Raw genomic sequence first — 21274 nt, forward strand, 5'->3', positions numbered from 1 at the left:
GCAAGAAATGAAAACATGAATTTGCTTTTATTTAACTTTTTTGTCAAAAATGTTTAAGCTTCCAGCAGGTATTCGAAGATTCAGAGTGTTTCTTAGAATTCTGCTAAGCATCACAATTCCTTAAAGACGAATGACATTCAGATTCAAAAAAAAAATTTAAATCTCCAAACTAAGCTCCAGCGGACAAATTATGGGGATCCATGGGGGGTTTTAACGTGGGCACCTACTGATTACTCATCTCACCCCACGGCGCTAAAAACGCAGCGGTTCAAATCAATGCGTTGATCAGCACCCATCTACAACCTCTGCCGTACTTTGGTACTCCCCGAAGGGCCGTGCCGCATGAGAAGGCTGGAGCGAACTCCAAGGGCTCCATTCCGCGTGGTACCAGAAATAAGACTACAGTCAGATCTCGTAATCAAAAATACTGCCAGTTAAGGTTGTATACTGAGCTGGACAGGTGATCAAAGGTTGAACCCTAGACCGTTCACACAAGAAGCTAAGCCTAATTCCCAATTAAACACCTTCGCCCCTAAATAACTCACGCGGAAACATGCCAAACGATCCTAACTATTCGGCATTCCGACTAGTGGAGATCACGCCGCTAACATCTAATCTTTCCTCAGTCCATCTACTCCCCATACTCCCGAGATCCCTAATGTCCGAAAACATCGATAACATGAACCCAATTATCAAACCACGCCCCACAAACACCACGACCTATCAGAAAGGTACTTGTGATTCTAAAATGCATTCAGAGGCCCATGAACGATATGCAGAAAACCCAAACTCAAACAGAAACAGAAGTCTGGGTTACCCTCAATAAGGGTAACGTCTCGGATGTACTCGTAAGTCATCCGACTGTTAGGGCTATTGTTCCAACGGTGTTGCCACTTACTGCTTACTCTACCACCTGGAAGCCTCTTGCTCCGTAAATATACCTCCTTCTCCACATCTCGATCGGAAATCCAACCATTCCGCCGCAATGATACACTCAAACCTTTTCTTAACCTAAATGCAACAGCAAGCTGTATGATAGTCAGGTCAAGAGGCGACTATCCGGCAACAATCTGCCCTTAAGCAGCTTTCAATCCGATCGACCTTCAACCACAAATAGAAGTTCGTCCACATACGCACAACATTTGCAGAGGGACTCGAGCTGCCCAAGAAGAGAGTCTATCATGAGTTTCCAAACACATATATGGACCGCAGATAGTTCACTGCGGGCAGCGACGAACCCCTCCGATCTCCACATTCACAGTCATGTCGGCTATTGAGGCTTTTACGTCAGAAACGTAACTCCAACACGTCCCACATGGAACATTGAAAGACCGTTTTCTTAAGGGACTTAGCTTCTTGTACTCTCAAATCGATTGAAGCCAGTTTACCGAAAAAAAATTAAAGAGACTTCAACCTCGGTCTAATTAAAGCTGGACAGTCGCAGACTTTAAGAATATCCGTAAGTCAAAATTTCTTTTATCTCCGCTTTAAAACGTTTCTCCCCATGAAAGCCTCGCCTACAATTTGGACAATATGAACCTCTGCAAACATAGTTATGGACCTGTTGCATTCTACTGTGGTGCTGAGCGAGCTATAAGAAGCCCAGCTCTTTATTGATTGATCACAAGATGACAGCTGTGGTCCGGTAATATGCATTGCAAAATATAGTTAGCGACATGACCTACTTAACTATAAGCTCCACATAGACAAAGAGTCCGGAGGAAAAGTTTCCCTCAGAATGATCCTGAGCAAGCAAGCCTTATCGGTCCAGTTGAGGGTTGGTTGGTGAAGACGACCAGATTTCTGCACAAAAGAACTTACAAGAATCTACAAAGGTGAAATAATTCAACTAAAACCTCTACATTTCAATGCAATTTCCATTGGAAAAGTTGTGAGAAATTTTCTTTTATTGTGAGTTGAGAATTCTGTTCTGCAAATTAAAATGGAAATGGAATGAAAACAAATGCAACTTTACTTTACAGTTGCTTGTGTGTAAACGCCTTCGGTATATATGTATGTACATTGCCTACGAAAATATCAATTTTCGCCATCAAAAGTCATTTCAGCACCACAAACAATGGAAAAAGGCAAATCTCAGCACTCTCTCTTGCATTCGCTGACTGCCGCACTGCAAACGTCCACCAACAATTGCCGCCTGCTGCCGCGCAAGACACGCGTATACTTAACCTCAACGCATTGCGATAATTTATGAGCGTTTCTCGAAGCTGCGCCACCTCACACCGCCCTCCCACGCCTTGGTCTTCAGTTGCAGCTTCGCAGCTGAAATCAAAATCAATTTCTTTTCAATTTTGTGGCATAGTTGTGCATTACACAACCAGCAACAACAATAATGCTGGCGCATTGCAACGTGTTAGTGAAATCGATTGGATTTGTACGTTTTGATAGTGAAAATGTCATTTTGCATTCGAAATGCGATTCTAGTTGAGCCAGATGAAAATCGAATGGCGTGTGGTGAGGGGGGCAATGAGGACCCAGCGCAGCCGCTCAACGCAGGTAAAAGTAAAATAAATCGTCACTTTTTGTGAGGTGTAAACAAAATGAAGAAAAATCGTTGGGAAATCTGTAAAAGTTCGTAAAATGCATAAATGCTTGCATCGTGTGAGCGAAAAGTTCCGAGAACACTTGGCAGCGCTAGCGCTGGTTAGTAAGGGGAAGCGACACCCTGCATCTTGCGCCGAAAGTGCGAATAAGCAGTAAAAACTTTTAGGCATCGCTCCAACGCTTCGACTGCAGCTTTTTCACAGGTAAGGCGTCGTGTGCTTATGTAAAGTGCGCTGCGCAGTGTGTTTGTTTGTGCAGCTTAGTTAGTTTTTGGTAGCAGCTTCTTCGCCTGCCCTTCGCTCCTTGAGAAATTAATTTCAATTGCGACACTCATTTCTCTTTTTGACTTTTTTCTATTTATTTTTCTCATTCACAAAAACTTTGTTGAAGATTTATTGGCTTAGCGCAGCGAGATAGAGAGCCCAGCGCTGGCGTAAAAGCCATTTCAGGGGGAGCGACGTTGAATTATTGCAGCGCAGCGAATGAGTAATAATATGCAGCAGCTGGTAAATAAGGTAACCTTTGCATCAGGTGTAAGCAACGATTTCCCCTTTGACTATGCAAATATTTATGTAGTTCGGATAAGATTGTTTGCCAGCAAAGCGCATTCGTTGATATGCCAGCAAAGCAACTAAAGTGTTCCATCATTTCGGCTATTATCTCAATAAAAGCTCCCCAGGTTGGGTGAAAGTGCTGAGTTATCGGTGAAAGCTCGACCCTATTGACATATGTGCTACTACTCTTACGCTGGTGTCATTAAAAGGATTTTAAGTTCAAAGCGCTTAAGCAATTTTTTAAGTGCGAAAGCTCTATAGGGACATTACATATGGAAGCTTCCATATTATAGTTTTCAACTACTCCTACGCTAGTATCATTAAAAGGATTTTAAGTTCAAATCGCTTAAACAATTTTTTAAGTGCGAAAGCTTTATGGCAACATAACATTTGGAAGCTTTCATAATATAGTTTTCAACTGCTTTGATGCGGATCTACTTTTTAAGTAGCTCTAGCAATCTCGGAGTTATTGCCAACCGTCAGCCTTTGGCTCAGTGCTATGAAAGCTTCAAAGCATTAAAGCTTTAATGTAGTAGACAGTTTTGCGACATGTAAGCATGTGTAATTACTTGATTAATGAGATTTTGAATATATAAATAAATTTATGCTAAAAATTTAATTGCTTTAACCTTTCTTTTCTAACTATTTGTCGACCTTTCAAAGCTTTGTTCACCATTGTGTCCTCTTGTGTAAGGATTTATATCAAATAAAAGAGCAGCTTTTCTAGAAATATGATAATGATCAGTTTTCCCTAATGCCTGACGCATTTTAAAATTGGGTTGCCTCGAGTCTCTGCACTTTTTTTTTTATTTTCTTTAATTCTAGAAAAACAATGCTTTTAAAATGACTTATACTAATTCCTCAACTACTCAAGTGTTATTCAACCATAAATTTAGCAATATCTCAGATACCACCATAATTACGGTCGCTTATCGTCCAACAAAGATCACACACACACACCAGCACGTAAGCGGACGCACATTGAAATTTATTTGAGATTTCCGACATAATTCAGCACGAGCGACCGCAAAATGAGTGCTCAGACTATGCTGCCCAACACAGCAACAAAATGCTGCAAATTAAAATGATGAAATTCGACAAGCGGACGGGCACTTACCGACAAGTGGGTGCGTGGACCCCACTGATTGCGAAACATGCGAGTGCGTGTGAAAGAGCAAGCGTCTAGATGAGAGTGCATGGTATGAATAAACCATGGTTAAGTGGGAGAGCTCATATGCTGTGCTTTAGTCGAATCGGTAAATTATGTTGTCCATGTAGTTGGCGAAGCGATTACAAAGAATTACACACAAAAACTGATTACTAGTGAAATGCACACTTAAGCGCTGGATCACGTGAGTGCGTGTGCGTGTGTGTGTGCTGCGAATTTTGCTATTTCAGTCATACGTATGACATTTAGATAATAATAACAACAACTAGCGCAATAATGCATATCAATTTGATGGACCGTCAAATCGACGCACCATTGCCAAGTAGTCCACGCATATGAGCGCATAGATACATACATATGTATGTATGAAGGTATATATGCACGAGCTGAATGCCATAGATTTATGGCACCACTATTAGCAACGGCAGCATCGGCAGTCATTTTGCTAATTAATTGCAACAATTTGGACCATTGCTGCCCCTGACCGCTGTCCGTTGTCCGTTGTCCGCTGCTCGCTGTTGAGCCTGTTGCAAGATTGCACACAGGCTTACACACGCAACGACCATAAGCGGTATTGGCGTCGCATTGTCTGCAGCTTTTGTTGTTGTTTCTTTTATTGCACACGCTCTTTGTTATTATTATTGCCATTGTATTGGGGCCTGGTGCCTGACTAACAGGCCAGCTTTGCATTGCACAATGAACTATTGTGGTTGTTTTTATTGGTGTTGTGTTGCTGTTGTTGTGGTTGGCATTGTTGGGTATTAGTGCATTGTATTATCTTATTGTGTAGTGCGACGTTTCACATCCCCCAGCCCGCGTTGCGCACATCTACCGCCCCCACCGGCATATTCATGGGCTTATTCAATTAGCCAGGCACGAGGCACCGTGCACCGGGCTCCATATACGAGCAGCCGCAATAGCTGAATGGGGCCAGGCAGAGTTTCAGATATTCTACCGAATTTATGTGCCATAAGGATAAATTGAAAATTATTGTTGTGCATAAGATTAGCCTGCGACAGGTTATATTGAATGTTTTACGCACCGAACTCCACCGACCCATATATAGGAGAGAACAGCGGTGGGGACGGCGGTCAGTGCGTATGAATAATTCAAATTAGCTGTGGCATCAGCAGCTGCATGCGATCACAACAGCAACATGGATGCTAAAGCTTAAATTGCTGACGCACTTATGGCTGTAGTCCGCTAATGAGCTGGAAGTACTTATAGATGTGAGTGCAGCCGACTGCTGGTGGCAATGACAATGCATATTGGTGCACATTTCCCTACATACATATATGGTATGTGTGTATATAGACACATATACATAGGATTGTGCGTGAGTGCAAGTGGCGTTCGCGTGATGATCCTTGCATGTAGGCATAGCATGGCGTTCGGCTAATTGCATACAATTTGTTGAGGTTCGCACTCAATCATATAGAGCAAAAATTGCGAGCTCTCACATGGGATGCGACCCCGGTGGCGCCGCCTAAGGCTAATTTGCCAAATTTGCACAATTTTCCACTTAAATGGAGAGCACTTTTTCTGTCGATATTACATTTTCGGTGCGACAAGCGAGCATAAAGCAGCATTTTCGAATCAACTATCAACGTTCGTGCATGCAACAGCGTTAGATCGATACACGCGCATTTAAAACGAGCGCTTCTTGAACAAATTCTTAATTCTTGGGCATTCTTGCTGTTCTTAAACTCTATTCTATTTGGATTGGACTTAGATAGATCTTAAAGAGGTCTGGAATGCGTTAATTTTTTTACAACAGGTGTGAGACTTTGCTAAGTCTGTGCAATTTCGCCAAAATGTAGGCAACGACTTAAATTTTTTTAAGCTAATCGATTGTGATGAGTTGTCTACATTTAGGGGTAACATATATCAAGAATAATGAAAAATTTATAATAAATAATAGTTTTTATTTTTGTATTACAAAAGTTGTGTAAAAGTTATATACTCAGTCAGTGTTAAAGACATTTTTCGTTTCTTTTTATATGGTTGTCTTAATGACCCCCCAAAAACAGGGAGGTTACTCTATATTTCTCCCTTGCAATAGCGCTGTACTCTTTTATACAAGTTTAACCGGCTATGCATTGCTGAAGTTCAACAGTATGGAGTAAAATATTCCTAAATTTTGTATTATTAGTGCCCTCATTTACCTAAGCTTCTTGGATATACATATATTAGGTACGAGTATTCGAAGGTGTATCAAAACGTAAGCGGATTAAATGAATATTATTCAAATATAATGATTATAGGAGGCACTAAGGGAGAGAACATATAATAAAGATTAAAAAAAGTTTGTGGAACTCCTTGACGATGTTGCAAGCTATTATTGCCCTTGAATAAATGTGGTAATATCGCTGTGGCCTATAAGGAACTTAGATACTCTGGTTTGTTGCCATAGACAATAGACTTAACGAAGCCCTAGAGGAAAATGTCTAACGGCGTCAAATCGCATGACCGAGGCGACCAATTGACTGAGCCATTTCGTGAGATAACACGTTCACGAAACTTGGTTTTCAATAAATCGATTGTGACATTCGCTGTGTGGCTTGTGACGCCGTCCTGTTGGAATTACATATTGCCTAAGTCCATATCATCCAATTCGGACCAAACTATTCGGTTATGATTGAGCGGTAGCGATTCCCATTTACAGTAACGTGCCGGTCTTTATCATCACGGAAGAAGTACGGCACAATGACGCCGCCGGCCCATAAACCACCCCAAACAGTAATTTTTTCTAGATGCAGTGATGACTCATGAAGTACGTGTGTATTGCTGCCTGAGCAATAACGCATATTTTGCTTATTGACGAAGCTATTCAGTCAGAAATGAGTCTCATCGCTGAAGATGATTTTTCGATGGAAATCCGGATAATTTTCAGGTTGCTGCTCAGCCCGATACACGAACACACGATACACGAACATGCGTCAATTAAATCCTGTACGGATGTAGACAAAGATTTTTTCGCAAAATTCGCCACAACGACGTCACAGAGATGCCCAACGCTTGAGAACGACGTGTGAGAGACTGAGGGTTTTTCTCAATTCATGCGCTAGCGGCAGCAGTATTCTCGACACTACAGGCACTTCTTTGTCTCACTGTCACACGAGAGCATTTTCTACTGAGCCTGTGAATTCCAATTTTTCCACTAGACGCTCAATTGTTGATCTGACATGACGACCTTAAATTGGATGTAGCGCTCTTAAAATTAATACTACCTAAGACACTGACTCCGAGTTTCCGTTGTTGGATCGTATATCTTTTTATAATGAAATGACTAAAGAGAAAACTCAAAAGAGCGGGACCCTATTGGTCTACTTTTGTAGCGTCCCCATTGAAAACCCCGTTAGTTTAGCTCATATGGCGTTACTATCTATCCATATTTCCCAGCACAGTTACTCTACTAGTCGGAAGTTTACTGTTAGCAGCAGCTCGCATACTTCGTAACCCGCCCTCGTGCTTGGTTGCGTGCCACTAAACACCGCTGAGCCACTCACCTGCTTAGCATAAACGCATCTGTTTATTTGTTCATGCAAACAGCTTTGGCCTTAGACGGCCGTGTCTTGAGGTATTGCCTGCAAGCAAACACAAACTGCCCATGCACTCCCCGCCTGCCATAACTCGCCTGCAATAAACACTAATAAGCATTTGCAGTGTCCTTAAGGTGACTAAGCCAACTAATATAATATGCCTTGATTGTGTGGTCAGGCGTTCAATTGTGGGTGTAATAATCGAATTTTGGTTACATGCGGCCAAAAAGCAAACGATCAGATCAGCCACTTGCTAAGGCTCGGTCCAAGCTTTGTGTGCGCCTGCATGTGTGTGTGTGCCTATTTGCTTGTAGTTAGTGGGCATTTCCTGCATGATTAATTGTTGGATACAAGTAGGTCACACACACACACCCACACGCAGCTTTAATAAATTTATGCGCTTGCTTTTATCAGGATATGCGCTGGGGCTGTTGATCTCCCACTGCCTTCGGCAACGAATACATGTAAACCGGCCAATTTGCATGCGTGATTGTGGTTATGTGACTGACAAACATATCGGAACATTTCGGTCATAAGCAATCAATGCCAAACTGTTATTAGGCACAGATATATACAGATATGTAAAGTAGCTGATTACTAATGAGTATGAAAATTGGCTAAGACGTATCATGTTCCCAACGCGCCCACCCCAGCATATAGAATACTAATAATTAAAGTAAATTTATGCTATATATGATACAAGTAAAGCCATGTGTAAAAAACTACAAAAATTCCATAGTTCCTTCCCCGGAAAGTATGGTGAAGTTTCAGGTACAAAAATGATTAATAATAAATTTATTTTCTTTTCGCAATAAGCACTTTCATTTCCTGAATTCGGACCGACATTGCAGTACTAGCAAAACAGAGAAGATCTCATTGTTTATCCGCATTAAGGGCGAATATTTGATTTTAAGAGCTTAGAAAAGTAATAAACCATTACTCCAAGCATTAACGGCAGTTACAGGAAGTCTACAGAAACCCAATACCACTGCTGATTACTTAAGTTTAGTATGGACTGCGTGAGTTGCACAATTTTAATTGACACACAGAACTAAGCCGAAATAATTCAATGAGATTTCAAATTTTATCTCCAGTATTTGTGCATTGCAACTCAGTATTGATTCCACAAACAAATAGTATATTTAAGACAAGCTTATTTTTACCAGGAAGCCAAGGCAATAAACAGGAAAATCCAAGGCGAACTATGGTCGTTAGTGAGAATTCTACAACAAATCCAACTTACACGTACATAAAACATAATATTCCAACTAATAAATAATTTAAAGCGCAAAAAGCTGTAAAGAGAAATTTTCTGGCATTTCTGTATTTTCAATGAGAATATAATTCAAAAGAAAATTATTTATGTGCAATACGCCCACAAGCCCAGCTGAAGTTTGCCTTTGCTGAAGCAATCCAATAATCATTAGATAAGTATTGTACGTCAGTACTTGTGTACGAGGACGGCGTGCAAAGTCCGTGACTTTTCGAATGAAAGCTTGGTTCAAATGCAGCTGAAATTTCCTTTCTGGTATATATTTTCTTGGCGTGACCTTCTTTATCAGAGCGATATTGATTTTAGTCAAAAAATTGTGGTCAATTGAAAAGTCCTCGGCCTCTTATATAGACGGCGCTACTAGACTTGTGCATCGAATTGCTTCCGCATTCACCGTATTCTCTAGATCTGGCACCAAGCGACTTTGTCCTGTTCCCATATTTCAAGGGATACCCATATTTTTAAAGGATGGGAACAAATTTTAGTCGAGTGAAGAGGCGATCGCCGAAACTGGGACTTACCTTGAAGCAAAAGACAAATCCTACTACACTATTGGTATCGAAAAGTTGGCGGATCACTATAATCAGTGTATTACCGTTGAATAAAATGTATTTACTATGATAGGCCGAACTAGCCCGCTCTTCGGCAGCGTCCAAGATGACGGGACCAAAACCATGCAACGCTGCTACGCACGGAGGAGAGAGCGATGGGGAACTGGCAGCAGGCAGTAGGAATGCCCATGCCCAGCTGCTTCTCGGAGGGTACAACCTCTAAAGAGTTAAGGATATAATCCACCTCCCTCGTGACAAATTCCACCTCCGAGTTGCGCTCTACACAGATCACTGAAGGCTCAGGAAGCACTTGTCCAACATGGGCATATGCTCTTGCACGAAGTGCCGGTTCTGCGACATGGAACAGGAAACCCCAGTACACCTGAATCTGGATTGTCCAGCAATTTGCAGAAGCAAGCTTAGGGCCCTAGGACAGGGCCACATCAGCTCAGTAGCGCCCAGCAGGCCCGTGAAACTATTTAGGCTGCTGGACCTTGGTGACCATATGGGAGAGGGCAAATAGACTCTAGGTCGCAGTGCAATACCTCATTATTAACTATCTATGGAAGGCCGTGAACTTTTTAACTGACCTGTTAAGTCTCGTCTCGATTTTTTTTTGTTAAAAGTAAGGTCCTACAAGTTCCAAAAACTTAGCCATGACGGTCCAACATTACCTGTCAATCAGGAAAAAATTTGTACAGATTTTTAGATGGTGTTACGGTGACTATGACTTAAGAAGTTATAGATAGTCCAACAAAATAGATACTTCTAGCGTCGTCTTTAAGAGCTCAGAACAATATTTCACAATTTGTTCTCCCAAAAAACGCTTTTGTCTTGCCTTAATGCTCGAGAGGTCCTACTTTGATACCTTCGCTTGAGCGCCCTTTGCTCTCACGTTTTACGACAAGAGTTGACAACGCCAGTATGGCCTATGAAGTTCTTCTACGATAATCCCAAACACAAACTCACAAATCCGCCCTCGTAAATCTACACCAGCGGAGAGAGATTCACTCGAATTGGCCAACATTGAAACTAAGTAAAAGCACTTGCAGTTTGCACTAAACCATAACTGCCTCTAATACACAAAAGAATTAAGTCCATTTGCAGAAGCAGTGAAAATCCTTTAAACTGGCCAACTGTTGGCCATGTGAGCGGGTAGGTGGATATTACGCCTTCACATTGCATTACATGCCACAACAACTGGCCGCTTCCGACGAGATGAAGTACACATAAGCACAGATAACTAGTCGTGCACTTGCAAGCATCATGGCTTATGATGCAACAGTAACAGAATTATGACCACCATTAAAGCAGCCGAGTCGGGCACATGCACACTCACACATACACATGCCCCCAATGGACCGAAATGGACAGCAGCGATACATCATCGCATAGTTCCTGCGGTGAACGATGCCGAAGAAGCAGCAGCAGCTTAACTGGCATACCAAATATGCGAAAACAAATACCCTTGTAGAGCATATTAAGCCGCGTACCCCAATCTCGTGCCTTTCCTCCAGCGCCATTGTGCCTCCTCATAAGCATTTAAATGTACGTGCAGCCGATGTGTGGTGCGGCTGCTGTGGTGGGGGGTGCGCACAAATTAGTGGGCTCTTGTTTCGCCTGCTGGGAAGCCATAATAACAGCCCCCAAATGCGCCAGGTATGCATGCAGCCGATGCACGAACCAACTTTGGAAGCTGTGGCATGTAGCAACAATAGATTTCGTTGAACAATGTGTGTGTTGTGTGTGTGGCAGTGAGTTGATGTTGCCGGCCCGAGCTCTGTAAGAATAGCAACGACAACGTCAGTGCTACCACTACTACTTAAATAATAACAACAATAACAAACGCTTACGTGCAGCAGTGCTTGTGGCATGTATATAAAGCATAAGTTATGCACTTCCGTTGGGCGAACAATGAACACGGAAATTTCATTTAGGTATTTCTACACCTTTACAAAGTCGAACACCGTAGCAGTAGTGACCATGGCCATGGCTTAGCCAATATGTAAGGACCGCAATGCTGCACTGCTGCACTGACCGGACCAGACCGCACCGGCAACCGCAGCAGCGGCAGAAGCGGCTAAATCACATAGCACCGGAAATTCTTCATTTGTTTTAACAGCTTAGCAAACAATAATTACAACAACAATAACAACACCTGGCCAGCAAAAGGACGCAACTGCCATGACTTAGGAGAACTTTTAACAAATTAACACAAGAGCCAACTGGCTCAGCCACTGGCGGTGACTGCTGATGTGTGTGGGCCCGCAAGGTGGGGCTTATACCTTGTCCTTGTGGTGGCCTTCACCATGCGCCTCTATTGTCTCCATATGTATGTGCATGCTGGCATGCTGCAAATTGCCTTGTGTCATGAAGGCGTAAATTCTGCAAACAACAGTGATTTGTGTAGTGCCCTCTACAGTTTGAATAGCAAAGAGCCGGCGATTCTAGTGAGTCATTCAAAATAATTATGGGAAGAGCAGAGTTTTGGGTCGGGTCGGGTCGGATGCCAAAAAAAACACCGTTATGGTAGATAACGTTCAGCTTATTTCCTGAATAAGTTTTTGATATAAAAATACTTTGCTTCCAATAAGACAATGGTTAATACAGAGGATATTAAGAGGAATGCGTTGACTCAAATTTGCTCTTTTGCAGTTGAAAAGCTTGAGTTATAACCAAGACACTCGGAGATTTACCATTGTTTTCCGATAGATGACAGTTAAAAACAATAACTATGTAACAGCAGTTCGGTTTTTACATCCGGTCAATCCCTTCGCCAAAGACCGTTATTCACACCAAACAAGTTCCCATTAGAAACGTAATTTTTTTTATCATCTTTCATTATTTTACATAATATGTACAATTATTTATTACAATATTAGGTTTTTATAGGGAAAGCTATCCAAATACAATATTCTCACTTACCAACACCGAAAGACTATAAATAAAATAGAAAACTAATGCAGTACCGCCCATTACCAACCACAACACCACAGTAGAAACTGAGACAATACCACCTTTGCTGGTACTAATAGTATTTCTCGTGGTTTACTAATCGTGTCCGTGGTCACTGCTGCTGCTCTCCTTCTTCTTCGAATTTTTCCACTTCTTTTTCTCCTCGTTGCCTTTCTTTTTGCCACCCTCTTGCTCTTCGCCCCACTTCTTTTTCTCTTCTTTCTTTTTCTTGTGTCCCTTGTGGCCCTTTTTCTTGTGACCCTTCTTACTGTGACCCTTCTTTCCGTATTCATCTTCATGTGCGCTCTTCTTGTGACCTCCTTTTTTATGATGGCCACCCTTCTCATGCTTCTTCACCTCCTCAAAACCACCGTGCTTCTCCTCCTCACCTTCATCGTGGTGTTCATCATAGTATTTCTTTTCCTTTTTGTCTTCGTTTAACTTGTGCACATGATGCTTGCCCTTAATCGAGTGTCCCTTCTTATACGAGCCATGATCTTCGAATTCGTGCCCTTTCTCGCTTTTCTTGCCTTTCTTGTGTTTCTTGTGATGGCCTTCATCCTTTTTGTGTTTCTTCTCATGCCCATGCTCTTCTTCTTTTTCACCCTTTTTGCCTTCCTTGTCGTGATGTCCCTTTTCACCCTTCTCATGATGTTCCTCCTCCTTATGTCCCTTCTTACCCTTCTCACCTTTTTTCTTTTTGTTTTCACTGTGCTTCTCCTCTTCGGATTTTTCCTCCCACGACTCCTCCTTCTCCTCTTCCTCTTCGGCTTCTTCTTCCTCTTCCTTTTTCTCATCTTCGTGCTCATGCTTTTCAGAGCCAGCTACCAACAGATCATCATAGCTCGGCTGTAAACTAGCAGTAATTGCAACTGCATCATCCGACTGTATCCCCAATGCGGTCGGCGCGTAAGCACTCTCAACAAGCACCAAAAGGCAGCCGAATACCACAAATATGCTTCCGATTCTCACACTAGTCCACACCCATGGCGAATGCATTTTGCTTCGCAAGGCCATAATTGCTGCTACTCTCCATTCACACCAGGCCGCTGCCTGCAGTTTGTTAGCCTTGTGTTGGTCCTTTTCGTATAAGTATCTCTTAAGTGAATCCGTCTCCGCCAACGACTGCAGTAACGCTTTGAAACTGTAATGTGCGCACTGGTGCACGGTGTTGGGCCTTTTTATCTCTGTCGCCCAGTAATTTGGCAGCGACCACTCTTGTCTCTAATGCGTGACCGAAAATCGTAACTGCTGGTGCCATTACGAAGTCCAAGCACCGACTACTTGCCACTTTGCTAATTGAAAAGCCCAATTGGCCGTGAAGTTACTGGCTGCGGTGGCTGTGGTCGCACTGCTTTTGAGACACCGAAATTGTGACGCACTTCAATGATTTCTTGCGATTGTTTTCTTTGAATTTCACAAGGAAATTACGACATAAATGAATGAGCGACCAGAGATGAGGGGCAATTGAACACATGTTGAATTTTACTTGCAATCAAATTTGTTGGTGTGGTTCAAAGTTTATTTGGAACTAAGCGACAGAGTTATGAAATCTTATACCAGTGTAAAAGAAATGGCCCCAACACATTCGGACATTCTCATATCCAGACTAATAAGTAAAAATAAGAGACGCGGATTTATATCCAGCCATGAATATTGTTGTAGGGTTCTATTTAAAGGTATGGAGAAATTCCATTCCTTCCGGATGCCGGATTCCGGTGCATACATACTATATGTATACTATGTGAGAACTAGTAAATAAATGTAATAAAAGTAAAAGAATCGTAAAACTTCCATACAAACTTAGGTTAGGTTAGGTTACACTGGTAGGCAATAAGCCACGCATAGACCAGTTTTGGTCCTTTGCGAAACCAGATGGAGTTCAGTTCCTAGGTCCAAGAGAAGTAGTAAATTTTAACAGACCCTGCGGCCTCACTATCGATACCTCCTCCAGTGTATCATACCGTGAGGACCCCAGTTGCTTATAGCGTAGTCTTGCTGATGCGGGACAAGTGCACAAGAGATGCTCCACTGTTTTCCTGATGCCCTGCTCTAAACATTTCAAACAAACTTTGGTTTGACCACAAGTCATATGTATATGCATGAAAGGAGTCTCAAAATTAACGGAAGATTTAAATTTGCCGCCATTTATGTGGTAAAGTGTTGACAACCCTAAAAAACAAGTCGACTACTAACAGTTTAGGCTTAGTAAAATTGGATCGTTACACGATAGAGACACGTTGTCTTCGTTATTGAAGAATCTTTCAAAAATAATGAAAGCTTGGCGGCCGCAGCCCGAAAACTTCATACAAAATATGGTCGGAGCAGTGTTTTAACTTCGTCAACTGGGAAGAGATTAAATGAAATGGCAGCAAATTCGGAACACCCTGTACTTATTATGAGAGAATTGCTATTTTATCAACGAACTGAATACTAAATGTCTTGAATAAAACTTAAACAAGTTTAAACTTTATTTTAAAATTAATATAGAGAAGAATCTCTTAATTCAATAATATGGTAACGCTATTTTATAATACTTAATTCGAAAGAGAGTTTAGCGAGTTAAGCGAGAGCTTTAATTTTCGAGATAACCGGCTCCCACATCAAAGCACACGCATGTCGAACATTGTGAGCTTTTATGAATATTAAGAAAAAGTTACTTTCGAATGAAATGAAGATTTGGATATTGCTGCATGGTTATGGATTACGTAATGGGGAGTTTTATTACAAAAATAAATATATTTAAGTGTAGAATGAAATATAATAAATATGTAGGTGTAACAACTCTTTCCCTAAATAATAATTATACTTTTGATACTGACTTTTTTAACATTTCTAAGCAATTTTTAAATTATAGAATCTTCGTTTTTCGAATAATAAATAAGACATTGACTGTAAGTAAAGTAAATAAAAACATCTTATTATATAGTAAAATAAGTTCTTAAGCTTCTGCTCTGTAGAATGACAATGTATAAAATTAGCTTTAAGCTTAAGCTATTTGCATATATTTGAAAAAAAATATTCTTTTTACAAAAATCAAAGTACTAAAGCAAAATAATTTGGAGTAGACAAACATTTCCTTTCATAAGAAACCAAATTCTTATATATTTGGAGCCCATTAAACATATAAAAGCAACCCTGTGACTAGTTTATCAAAAATCACAAACTGCTGGTAACACTACAATATAAACGAGTGCGAAAGAGCGAGCGCAATATCGAAGTGCGCTCAGCAAAAGCTTTTCGATTGCTCAATGTGACGATCATTTCGATATCGAAATTCGAACTTCGAAACAGATTTACTAGCGACGTCGTTAATTTTCACAGTTGGTCTTGTTCTGTTGGAGAAGCGCAACGTTCGTGTATTCATTTCTATAAAAAAATAACAAAGTGAGTTAACCGCACCACCGTGCTGTGACAAAATTTTATTTGAATTAAAATCCAATTAGCGCAATTGTTTGTGGAACACTCTAACCAGAACGGTAATTATTGCGATAATGGCAGAGCAGTCAATACAGTTGTCTGATTAGATAATAAATAACTGGGTGTAGGGTAGTTTCTAGCGCTAAATAGTAAAATTGTCATTACTAAATTGAACTCGAAACAATATATTATATGAATATATAGTGTTATAAAAGTGCATTGGATTTATTGAAACAAACAAAAACAAAAATTGTTGGGTTAAAAGACGGCGAAAACATAAGACCCAATTAATTGAGGTTGTCAGCTGACCTCGATTGTCTTGTGATCGGTACTAATAAACTATTTGAATAGGTGTATCATGGCTTTGTAACTGAGTTAGCTACTGAAGTTAACAAATATGGAAACTGTATTAAAACTGCAAGTAGACCCAAAATTATGGGTGCTAAAAAGTTAAGAATTCAAAATGGTTGCCTGCGTAGTTTTTTCAGCGATCGTGGTTAATCAGTCGTCAGCTGACACATTCAGATGACAATAGTCTTGTGATCAACGTCAAATGCAACTGTCAAAGTTTCGAACTTCGAAAGTGAATTTGTATCTTCATTCTACTCACTTATTAATTATTCTCGGTTAAAAGGTTATTTCGTTCGCTGAAGACATTACAATAAAGTAGTTAACCACTTAATATTGAATATTTAATATTTTCTTGAGGAGCAATAATAAATAAAATCTTCACTTTAACACGATCGCCAAGCTTGCCTAAATACAGCGCTGGTGATCAGCAGGTCACGTGAACACAAAGCTTTTATCTGTTCAATAGTGCGAACATTTTAAGTCATCGCCACAAAAATCCTGTCTTTTAAGTGGTACAGAAATCGTCTTGAAATTATTTTTAAATAAAGATTTGTCCGAATTATTAGAAATGTTGGAGGGCATTCCAATTAGATAGATTATTGGCAGACCATGTGAATTCTAATCAGAACTGATAAGAGAAAGTTGCTAATGTCTAATTTGAATAAAAGCCGTCAGCTGACTAACCACTATTTGCATTGCTAAACCTCGTTAAAATATTTCTTCGTCGTAATTTTAGTATTATTCACCTTTTTTTTGTTTGTTAATTTTTCAGTTGAACATCTAAAAAGCCAAAATGTCGAATTTGAAGCGCTTCGATGATGAGGATAACGAGAGCAAATATGGCCGCGTTTTCGCCGTATCTGGCCCTGGTAAGTAGTCAATATCAATTTATTTTTCTTATGAACTAACGAATACATTCTTTAAATCTCACAGTCGTCACAGCCGAGCGTATGGCTGGCTCTGCTATGTACGAGTTGGTGCGTGTAGGTTACTACGAATTGGTGGGTGAGATCATTCGTCTGGAAGGTGACATGGCCACCATTCAGGTATACGAGGAAACCTCTGGTGTAACTGTTGGTGATCCCGTGTTGCGTACAGGCAAACCTCTGTCCGTCGAATTGGGTCCTGGTATTATGGGTAGCATTTTTGACGGTATCCAGCGTCCACTGAAGGACATTAACGAATTGACCGAATCCATCTACATTCCCAAGGGTGTGAACGTACCCAGTTTGTCCCGTACCCAAGCTTGGGAATTCAATCCTCTCAACGTAAAAGTTGGTTCACACATCACCGGAGGTGATCTTTACGGTTTGGTGCACGAAAATACATTGGTTAAACACAAGATGATTGTAAATCCACGCACCAAGGGTACCGTTCGCTACATTGCTCCTACTGGTAACTACAAAGTCGATGATGTCGTTTTGGAAACCGAGTTCGACGGTGAAATCACCAAACACACTATGTTGCAAGTGTGGCCTGTACGTCAACCCCGTCCAGTAACTGAAAAATTGCCCGCCAACCATCCATTGTTGACTGGCCAGCGTGTATTGGACTCTCTGTTCCCCTGTGTACAAGGTGGTACCACCGCCATTCCCGGAGCTTTCGGTTGTGGCAAAACTGTCATCTCACAGGTAATTACAAGAAAACCACAAATCTAATCACAACAAAAAAATTAACAAAATGTTTTGTTTCTTGTTTCGCAGGCCTTGTCCAAGTACTCCAACTCTGATGTCATTATCTACGTCGGTTGTGGTGAACGTGGTAACGAGATGTCTGAAGTATTGCGTGATTTCCCCGAATTGTCCGTTGAAATTGACGGTGTCACCGAGTCTATCATGAAACGTACCGCACTGGTAGCTAACACCTCTAACATGCCTGTCGCTGCTCGTGAAGCTTCCATTTACACTGGTATCACCCTTTCCGAATACTTCCGTGATATGGGTTACAACGTATCTATGATGGCTGATTCCACCTCCCGTTGGGCCGAAGCTCTTCGTGAAATTTCAGGTCGTTTGGCTGAAATGCCTGCCGATTCCGGTTACCCAGCCTACTTGGGTGCTCGTCTAGCCTCCTTCTACGAGCGTGCTGGACGCGTCAAATGTTTAGGTAATCCTGAACGTGAAGGCTCTGTCTCCATTGTCGGTGCTGTATCGCCACCTGGTGGTGATTTCTCAGATCCCGTCACATCCGCCACTTTGGGTATCGTACAAGTGTTCTGGGGTTTGGATAAGAAATTGGCTCAACGTAAGCATTTCCCTTCGATCAATTGGTTGATTTCCTACTCGAAATACATGCGCGCTCTGGATGATTTCTATGAAAAGAACTTTGCTGAATTCGTGCCATTGCGTACTAAGGTTAAGGAAATTCTGCAAGAAGAAGAAGATCTGTCTGAAATTGTACAGTTGGTCGGTAAAGCTTCATTGGCCGAAACAGACAAGATCACACTTGAGGTGGCGAAATTGTTGAAGGACGATTTCTTGCAACAGAACTCCTATTCATCGTACGATCGCTTCTGCCCCTTCTACAAGACCGTGGGTATGTTGAGGAACATAATTACCTTCTACGACTTGGCCCGCCACTCCGTGGAGTCGACAGCGCAATCTGAGAACAAGATCACATGGAACGTTATCCGCGAAGCTATGGGCAACATCATGTACCAGCTGTCGTCCATGAAATTCAAGGTAAGCTAAAAGAACTGCCAATATAACAGTAGTTGATTTTAATTGATTTTTTAATTTTTTTGCGCCATAGGATCCCGTGAAGGATGGTGAAGCCAAGATCAAGGGTGATTTCGAGCAACTGCACGAGGATCTACAACAGGCTTTCAGAAACTTGGAAGATTAAGCTTCATAAGCGATTTCTACACAAGTTTGCTTTAATTTTAAATTGTTCTAAAAGACAAGGAGCCTATAATATTGTTATGTAGATTAATTAAACGAGAATCGTGTAAACGCGTCATCCCAATCAGTAACGAAACAGAACCAAAAGGGACACAACTATTCCTTTATAAAAGACAAAATTATGCATTCCACTTAAATGTTTCCAACACAAACGTATTTAAATCATTTACTATAATTAATTGCATTGTTTTTCTGTGAAAATGTTAAAACGAAAACATTCCGGCCTTTCGGTGTTTCTATTGAAAATAAAATGTTTATTGCAGGCAACAACGTGAAAAAACACAAACGTCCCAAAATGTACTTCCAATATTATTGTTAACATTTGTATCTTTTGGAATATAAACCGTGCGCATTTACTGTTTACACACACACACTATATAAGTATATACATACTGTAGAGCGGGTATTTGCTATCCGCAAAGTGCGCATTCAATCTACAAAATACAAGTCAAAAGTGCGGTTTATACGTCAGCTTACATATACATATATACTTATTTAAAAATGCATACCAGTAGTATTATTGTACAATTGAAATTCTTGTTTGTCAAAATCTAAATGTATTGTTTTCGCTGCTACAGCTAACCTTCATTTGTTGAATGTAATGTAAATAATTACCTTATTGAAAATGTATTGTGAAAAGTGCATTCTGAAATAAAATGTGCAGCCTCAAGCTACATTTTACTGTAAACATACAAACTCCTGCTGCCGTTAGTTTCATTGTCTCTTAGTAAATATTAATCGAAAATTTAGCAGAACAAACGGATGCCTTGCTTTAAGGCACTCGATAAATAGGAAGCTCAGAAAGTAGCGCATTTGGTGAACATTTTAAACAAATTGCTTACACACAATATTCCAATAATTTTCTAATTGTTTGTGAGAAGAGTTCAAAACACAATTATAAATAATTAACTATACTATTAACTATATACAATGCGATAGCAGAAGATTAGCTAGAGAAATTGAAAACTCAACTTTATCACAGATGAAGCCATATTGTGTAAGAAATGTTATTTTGCGTGCTTTAATCTTATTTTTTATTTTTCCGCTGGCAGGTTAGAGAACACTTAATTTGGCTGAAATTTGTTGCATTTTCCCAAACTCCTCCATACATACATACTTTCTATACTTCCATAACGTTCATTAGACCATGCGAAAGGTTAAAGTTAATAGCCAGCGAAAATACATGTACTTTCGAAACGTGAGTGCGGAAACTTCAAAATTTATGACTTGAAAGTGCTAAAATATTAAAAACATTTAAACTCACCACTTTGTGGGCCACCAATAAATTTCAGTACCCTCAACTGCCACCGCCATAAACGCAGCGCAGCAGGTGAAGTGAGTGCTCGTGGCGTTCCACTTTGCTAAACATGACACGTCGCCAACGCTATTCGTATACGAAGGACATATACACACACGTGTACATGGCTTGACACACACATTCAAATTTCAACATGACGGCAGGGCGGCCGGCCGACCGACCGTCCGCATAAAATGTCCACAATAAAAATAAAATGTGCGCGTCAACAAAGAAAATTTCATTTCAACATGAAAATCTACACACACACATGTGTGACGAAAAGCACAGTATGTGGCCAGTTGTGTGCTTGATTTTGATAGCGTAATAAACTTGCGAAGGCTCCACTTCTGGCCACGGTTGGGTGAAATAAAACCGTAAAGTGACTTGACGAGGTGCTGAGCGCCAGTACCAGCGCCAGAAATGCGGACTAAAGCAATAACTGCAGGACATATTGTAACCATGGCGCTTAATGGGATAATAAGTGGATAACAGTGAAAAGTCTAAGCTTATTTTTTGACAAGATAGTTTGCACTGGGCAGTTAAATGGAACATTGTAGCAATACTAGAATTCAGTAAAGGGTTGTGTGCTCACGTACATACACGACATTTATATATGTATGTATACAGGTGGCTACTAAAAACTTGCTAGCAGTTTATTACGGGTAATCGTTCTTTTTTCAAATTTTTTTTGGTTTTTCAAT

General features: G+C 40.7%; 3 protein-coding genes across 4 annotated transcripts in view; 1 reads left to right on the forward strand and 2 right to left on the reverse strand.

The window, feature by feature from the left end:
- The window catches only part of LOC126753619 (V-type proton ATPase catalytic subunit A-like), a 414573-nt gene that overhangs the window by 390421 nt on the left and 2878 nt on the right, over window positions 1–21274 (reverse strand). The window lies entirely within an intron of this gene.
- Window positions 12702–13622, reverse strand: LOC126753621 (cylicin-2). Its single transcript, XM_050465215.1, has one exon. The coding sequence runs from the start codon at window positions 13620–13622 to the stop codon at window positions 12702–12704; it is 921 nt and encodes a 306-aa protein (XP_050321172.1).
- Window positions 15928–19972, forward strand: LOC126753620 (V-type proton ATPase catalytic subunit A). The gene is made up of 5 exons (XM_050465214.1): window positions 15928–16084; window positions 17149–17245; window positions 17310–18007; window positions 18080–19057; window positions 19128–19972. Exons 2-5 carry the CDS (start codon window positions 17170–17172, stop codon window positions 19218–19220), a joined length of 1845 nt encoding a protein of 614 aa, XP_050321171.1. The 5' UTR covers window positions 15928–16084; window positions 17149–17169; the 3' UTR covers window positions 19221–19972.

Source organism: Bactrocera neohumeralis, chromosome 3, assembly GCF_024586455.1.
Source record: "Bactrocera neohumeralis isolate Rockhampton chromosome 3, APGP_CSIRO_Bneo_wtdbg2-racon-allhic-juicebox.fasta_v2, whole genome shotgun sequence".
NCBI lineage: Eukaryota > Metazoa > Arthropoda > Insecta > Diptera > Tephritidae > Bactrocera > Bactrocera neohumeralis.

Excerpts from the sequence above, each read along its gene's own strand:
- LOC126753621 (XM_050465215.1), bottom strand. The coding sequence starts at position 13,622 with ATGGCCTTGCGAAGCAAAATGCATTCGCCATGGGTGTGGACTAGTGTG.
- LOC126753620 (XM_050465214.1), top strand. The coding sequence starts at position 17,170 with ATGTCGAATTTGAAGCGCTTCGATGATGAGGATAACGAGAGCAAATAT. Across the intron at positions 17,246-17,309 it reads TTTCGCCGTATCTGGCCCTG|TCGTCACAGCCGAGCGTATG; the intron begins GTAAGTAGTCAA and ends TAAATCTCACAG. Across the intron at positions 18,008-18,079 it reads GCAAAACTGTCATCTCACAG|GCCTTGTCCAAGTACTCCAA; the intron begins GTAATTACAAGA and ends CTTGTTTCGCAG.